Source organism: Palaemon carinicauda, chromosome 9 (assembly GCF_036898095.1).
Source record: "Palaemon carinicauda isolate YSFRI2023 chromosome 9, ASM3689809v2, whole genome shotgun sequence".
In the NCBI taxonomy this organism is placed as follows: domain Eukaryota; kingdom Metazoa; phylum Arthropoda; class Malacostraca; order Decapoda; family Palaemonidae; genus Palaemon; species Palaemon carinicauda.
In genome coordinates, this window is record NC_090733.1 from 101,309,371 (window position 1) to 101,316,870 (window position 7,500).

The 7,500-nt window shown below is 35.4% G+C and overlaps 1 protein-coding gene across 1 annotated transcript in view; it reads left to right on the plus strand.

The window, feature by feature from the left end:
• Window positions 1-7,500, plus strand: part of LOC137646811 (uncharacterized) — a 336,843-nt gene that overhangs the window by 326,195 nt on the left and 3,148 nt on the right. Inside the window, exon 6 of the mRNA XM_068379896.1 lies at window positions 1-40. This exon is cut by the window's left edge and continues 106 nt beyond it. Within this exon, the coding sequence (XP_068235997.1) occupies window positions 1-40 (40 nt within the window). The remainder of the gene's footprint in view (window positions 41-7,500) is intronic.

The window sequence follows — 7,500 nt, forward strand, 5'->3', positions numbered from 1 at the left end:
TTCAACGGGATCTGGAACTCGAGACTCTGGGCACTGACAGGTAAAACATAGCATCACCTAATCTAACCTAACCTAACTTAAAGGTATTATATGAGAATCCAGTGCAACTTAGTGGAGCAAGATTTGGAACTTGAGACTCTGTGCACTGACAGATAAAACATAACTTCACCTAATCAAACCTAAACTAATTCAAAGGTCATATATGAGACTCCAGTGTGATTTATTGGAACTAGATTTGGAACTTGAGACTCTGGGCACTGACAGATAAAACCTAGCCTCACCTAATCTAACCTTACCTAATTTAAAGGTTATATATGGGACTCAAATGCGACTTAGTGAAGCAAGATTTGGAACTTGAAAATCTGGTCACTGACAGATAAAACCTAGCTTCATCTAATCTAACCTAACCTAATTTAAAGGTTATATATGAGACTCAATTGTGACTTAGTTGAGCTAGATTTGGAACTTGAGACCCTGGGCACTGACAGGTAAAGCCTAACCTCACTTAATATAACCTAATCTAACTTAAAGGTCCTATATGGGACTCCAGTGTGACTTAGTTGAGCAATATTTGGAACTCGAGACTCTGGGCACTGTCAGGTAAAACCTAGCCTCCCCTAATATAGCCTATTCTGCTTCAAAGGTAGTATAGGAGACTAGTGCGACTTAGTTTAGCAAGATTTCGAACTCGAGACTCTGGGCACTGAAGAGTAGAACCTAACCTAACCTAAAGGTCATCATTTTGTGCTGTGAGATATTCCGGTAAGTTGTTGTGATGTTTTTGTGGGAAAAACATTTGGTAGCCGACTGGTTACTTCGACGTTCTTGACTCCTTCAAAGTTGTAGTTTTGTTGTGATTATGCTTTTATTATTTTAAACTGTAGTAGTAGTAGTAGTAGTAGTAGTAGTAGTATTAGTAGTAGTAGTAGTAGTAGCGGGAGGAGCAATGAAAATATGAGTGGGAGTATAACTGGGAGGAGTAATGGAAATATGAGTAGGTGTAGTTGTAAAGGAGTAAAAGTATGTGTGGTGGTAGGAGTAGTAATATTTCAAGAATGATACGCAATCATAAATTTGGCCAGGTATTTCTTTTCTTATTACATGTATTGGTAAATATATGATACTTTAATTACTAGCGAAACTGGGATTCGCAATAAGAAATGGACGAGTGCTGGCTAGTTTAGTATTTTTCTCTATATGTTTAATAGGGGCTGGAGCATAATGACTTACGTATCGGTCGATTAAAATGTGAAGTATGTTTTTCACTCTGTCTATTATTTACATCTGAGAGACTGATGGGGACTTATTGCGCATGCTTGGTTCCGATCAGTTTTGGGAGCTTTCTGTGCATTTACAATGACGTATCTCTTATGTGGTTTTTTTAAACCAATTGACAGCTTACAAGTAGTTCTTCATAAATTCCCGGATGTTGTTCTACAACAGCCATTTTTTTTTCACCTTACCCTTCAGTTTTAACTTCACCACCATCAGCTAAAGACGTTTCCAAGAGGGAACTTCAGGGAAGTGCATCAATCTATTTCGAAATTTGGTGTAATTTCATTTATGTCGGCAATGGATTACGATGGAAACGCTCTCCGTTCAGTGTATAGCTATTGTTACTCATGTGAAATTAAAAAATAATCGTGAAATAATGATGCACATTTTCTAAAAGCTCATTGTGTTATCCCTCAAAAGTTCGATTCTGACTTAATTTTTAGGGAAGACCAGCACATTTCTACTGCAAAGCTTCTGTAAAGATTGCCAAGACAAAAAAAAAAAAAAAAAAAAAAACCTAGGTGTCAATCATAAGGTAAGGAATTATTTGTGATTTACTTTATCATAATGTAAGGATTTATTTGTGATTTACTTTTAGTTTGTGACCTGGGAAGGGGGGTCTGGCTGGCGGTTGTGACCTGGGAAGGGGGGTCTGGCTAGCGGTTGTGACCTGGGAAGGTGGATCCGGGGGTCAAGCCCCACGGCTACAAGTTTTGACCTGACAACTGCTAAGTTAAGTTAGGTGGGTTTGTTAGGTTTTGTACCCTTTTACATATCTCAGAAGTGTTAAATAATCACGTTTTGGCCTTTTTTCAGCCATTTACATGAACCATATGTTTTTCCATCTGGTTATCTTGTGTTTATTTTGCATTTCTGACCATTATGATTGCAGCAAATCACTCGTTTATGACGTTTCCCCGACCCCCCCCCCCCAAAAAAAAAAAAAAAAAGTTTCCCACTGGTGTCTCCCATAATTGTCTTTATATAATGGGATCCATAAACTCATGAATGATTGGTTTGCCCCAATAATCATGTTGAGAAATGCATAAAACACAAGATGGCGAGTAGGAAAAATATATGGTTCATGTATTTGGATAGAAATTAAAGTATCATATATTTACCTAGCTATTCAGTTTCGGTTAGCTGGAAGATCGATAAATGGAAAGTGGTAAAATTTGATGCAATTAGAGCTTCAATTAGTGATATGTTATGGCTCTAATAAGACATTGTGCAAAACAGCCATCATTTGAAGCATGCCCCTGGCTTGCTGCTTGCTGATCTATTCAGAGTTCATGTTATTGTCTGTTTTCTGTAAAAATCAAATAACATGGCACTCCTTTTCTAACACCATGGCTTCAAAAATTATCAATCAGAAAATAATAATTAGTATATCTAGTCAATCTAAGACTTTTGTTCAACCCGCTAACTCGGGCTGTAACATCACCCATAACACTTAAAAAACATCATATCCATACTTATGAATCGATTGGTTCTGTTAGTCCTACCAGCAATATTCTAATTATAGGGTTGTGGTATTCTATGTGGTAACGTCTCTGACTAGCGATCGCCAGATTGGGGTTCGAGTCCCACTCAAACTCGTTAGTTCCCTTTGGTTGCTGCAACCTCACCATTCTTATGAGCTAAGGATGGGAGATTTTTTTTGGGGGGAGCCTTTAGGTATATCTACTGAGTCATCAGCAGCCATTGCCTGGCCCTCCTTAGTTCTACCTTGGGTGCAGAGGGGCTTTGGTGCTGATCATATGTATACAGTATATGGTCAATCTCTAGGGCATTGTCCCGCTTGATATGGCAATGTTGTGGCGGGATGTTGCAAAACAACCCCCACACCCTTGAATCACTCAAACAGACAAATGTCTCAACAAAACAAACTTTCCCCTTACGTTATCTAAAACAAGACTCTTAGACAAAAGGACAAAATAAACAAAACATAACCTAAATAATGTATTTCTTACAAACTATCATAAATCAAACCAAAACCATCCACAATCAAAATACTTAAAACTAATCATAAACAATATTAAATATACAAAAAAAAAAAAAAAACGTAACACCATTCAAATAAAAAAACCCTAACAAACTTAAAATTACCCGCATACCAACACCAAATATATATATATTATCTTTTATCAGACACCAACACTGTCCTCAACACAAAGCCGACTGTCTTTTACGGCAAATTATCACTACCACAGCTTTGTGGTCAACCGATTAAACTGTGTGGCAATTTGCCACAACTGCCTTGCTGATTGGGTTGTTAGTGATCATCATCATCATCATCATCATCATCATCAATCCAAATACACAGGCCAGGTCATCAACAGTTGTGCAGTCAAATGAGCAGTCCAAACAAAATCGTAATACAGGCCAGGTCATCAACAATAAATCCGTTTCAAAAAATAACTCTCCAAAGGAGGAATCACGGCCTGCCAAAATAAAAAGAAAAACACTTACGAACACTCCTAACTAACTAAACTATCGCACTATAATCAAAGATAAATAATAGATTGTTCCTATCATTCACAATCACGACAAGCAAAGATAAACAAAACTGGACTTACTCAAAAATAAACAAAACACTTCCAACGCTGGTAAGAAAAATAATAGTAAATCCAGCACTCACACTACTGCCTCTTGCTGCAGTCAAATCAAAAAAGCATTCGCTCCGAAACATTTACCATTCTCCTAACCTAGCTAAAAGTAAACAAACAACCTCATTTATACCAATAGTCTCTCACAACAAACAATCGATACACTAACTCTCTCTCTCTCTCTCTCTCTCTCTCTCTCTCTCTCTCTCTCTCTCTCTCTCTCTCTCTCTCTCTCTCTCTCAGGATTTGGCAAACAAAAAATAAATAAAAATAAAACAAAAACTAATCCTCGACAATGTCACTATCCCTTGCCTCTTCCATTCATCAGCAGCCTTTAAAACTTTACAATAAAAACGAATATAATCCAGCTTGCCGGCTGATCCTCCTGATAGTGGGATGGCAGAAATATTTTCAAGCAGTTATCCCTTGAGTGAATTTACTTTTCATCTCGTATTCCTTTTATATCCTGGTCAGACCTATATATCCTTTACTGCAAAGCACAGCTGCTGTTTTTTTTTAACTGAAACTTCAGAACAAATCTTATCTTCGTTTAGGGGAAAAACTATAGTTATTGCTTAACTAGATCTCACATTTGAATAATTTTCATGTTAGTGATACAAACGATAGCATTACTTCCTTTTCCTCTCTAACCGCAGACCATCACCAGAATTTATGATCATAAATGGCCCTATAAATCTTTTCATTCATAATCTCCGTCATCATTAGTCTTATCTTGAGAATTGTAGCTACATATTGTCTTAAATTTATCATTATTAACACTTTTTATACTAGGAACAATAAATTGCTATCAAGATTTAATATATGCGTATGATGAAATCAATTTTAGAAAGCCATATTCTAGGTGGAGATATGGAAAACAAAAATCAAATAAATGTAAAACATTCTTAATTGTTGGCATCATGGAAAAAAATAATGACACTCAAAGGGAATCCAATTAACAGCGTCTTTCTCAGTTGGACTTCATAGAAGTTTCTTTGCTCGTTTTTTTCTATTTTTTATTTATTTCTTTATTTATTTATTTATTATTTTTTTTCTTGCTAAAGTCACCCCATTGCATCTTTTAGCTCATTATCAGCGGTGAAAGGCGATGGTTATGTTTTCTATTATCTCTCACTAACGAGCATTGTTCGTGGGATTTTTAAAGAAACCTCGAAACGACTCGTTATCTTGCCATTCTAAACTTTTTCCATTGCTCATAGCGTTTTAGATGCTCTTTACAATTTCTTTTAAGTATCATATACTCTATTTCTGTTTTAATTGCTTTGTTATCTCGTCTGTAGTTTTATTTGTTTTCCATAGATCTCTAATTGGATTTATTTTAATCTAAGCAATACATTCTTCGTCTTTAGTTTTTGTAACTAATTCAGGGATTACAAACATTTCACGGAGTTCTTTTCAGCTCAATTTTGACACTAAAAAGATGCCATTCAATTTTTAGTGTTTGGAAAGGAACAGTTGTCTTTCCTCACGCGAGGGAAAGGGATCCAGAAGATTAATATAACAGTTATTCGAAACATTTTTGGACAGTGAATCTTATTTGAAACTTTTTTGAACAGTGAATCTTAATTGAAAAACGTTTTTGGATAGTGAATCTTGTTTAAAACTTAGACAGTGAATCTTATTTGAAAATTTTTTGGACAGCGAATCTTATTTTGAACGTTTCCCGACATTGAATCTTATTTGAATGTTTTTCAGAAAGTTGGACTTATTTGAAACGTTTTCTGACAGTGGATCTTATTTGAAAGTTTTTAGGATAGTGAATCTTACTTGAAACGTTTCGCACAGAGGATCTTACTTGAAACGTTTTCAGACAGTGAATCTTACTTGAAAGGTTTTCGGACAGAGAATCTTATTTGAGACTTTTTCGGACAGTGAATCTTATTTGGAACTTTTTCGGACGGTGAATCTTATTTGGAACTTTTTTGGACAGGGAATCTTATCTAAAACGTTTTCGGACAATGAAACTCATCTGCAACATTGTCGGACAGTCGATCTTATTTGAAAGGTTTTTGCACAGTGAATCTTATCTGAAACGTTTTCACACAGTGGATCTTATTTAAAACCTTGTTCTTACAGTAGATCTTATTTGAAACTTTCTCGGACAGTGGATTTTAATTGAAACTTTTTCGGGTAGTGGATCTTATTTGAAACTTTTTCGGACAGTGGATCTTAATTAAAACATTTCTGGAGTGTGAATCTTATTTGGAACGTTTTCGGACAGTGGAACTTATTTGAAAGTTTTTCAGATAGTGGATCTTAGTTGAAACGTTTTCGGACAGTAAATCTTATTTGAAACTTTTTCGGACATTGAATTTTATCTGAAGAATTTCTGGACAGTGGATCTTATTTGAAAAGTTTTCGCACAGTGGATCTGATTTGAAACTTTTTTGAACAGTGGATTTTACTAGAAACGTTTTCGCACAGTGGATCTTGAAACGTTTTCGAACAGAGAATCTTATTTGAAACGTTTTCGAACAGAGAATCTTATTTGAAACGTTTTCGGACAGTGAATCTTATTTGGAACTTTTTCGGATTGTGAATCTTATTTTAAACGTTTTCGGACAGTAGAACTGATTTGAGACATTTTTGGACAGTGGATTTTTTTGAAAGGTGTTTGCACTGTGGGTCTTATTTGAAACGTTTTCACATAGTGGATCTTATATGAAACTTTTTTCGGACAGTTGATTTTATTTGAAAAGTTTTTGAAAAGGGGATCTTCTTTTAAATGTTTTGGCACAGTGCATCAGATTTGGAACTTTTTCGGACAGTGGTTCTTGCTTGAAACGTTTTTGCAGAGTGGATCTTACTTGAAACGTTTTTGGACAGTATATCTTATTTGAAACGTTTTTTGAACAGGGAATCTTATTTTAAACTTTTTCAGACAGTAGATCTTATTTAAAACTTTCTCGGACAGTGGATCTCATTTGAAACGTTTTCGGACAATGAATCTGGTTTGGTATCTGCGTTCCATATAAAACAATGTATGAATTCCGTTTCCATCTTTATTTCAAACAGCACAGTTTTTCGTTCAGACTATCAAATGCATAAAGAAATTATCAAAGCGATAAGTTTTGATAAATTTATTCCACTCATTACTGGTGTTTGAAGATAATGTCTGTCACAATTCAATAGAATTTTTCCTTATATTGGAAAAAACGACACGCGTTCTCTCTCTCTCTCTCTCTCTCTCTCTCTCTCTCTCTCTCTCTCTCTCTCTCTCTCTCTCTCTCTCTCTCTCTCCTACCAGGAATAAATCTTACTTACATTTAACCATGTAGATAAATGATTTAATCGTCATAAACAAAGTTCAACAACAGGAGATGAATATCTGAATATAGGTCTGTCTGAATATACCTACAGATCCGTATTTACATGGTCACCAACGACTGTATATATTCCAAGTCATGTCTTTTTTTAAAGTGTTTAAGCTCAGAAGCAGTAAGTTCATCATGAGAATATCAAAAATCCAGATTCCTAATAGTTTTGCTAAAAGGAAAATGTATATTCATCTACTGTCAGACTATTAATGCTGAAATGTCCGATAATGATTTGGCTTGAAGGCAAAAGATGATGAGGTCTCTCTCTCTCTCTCTCT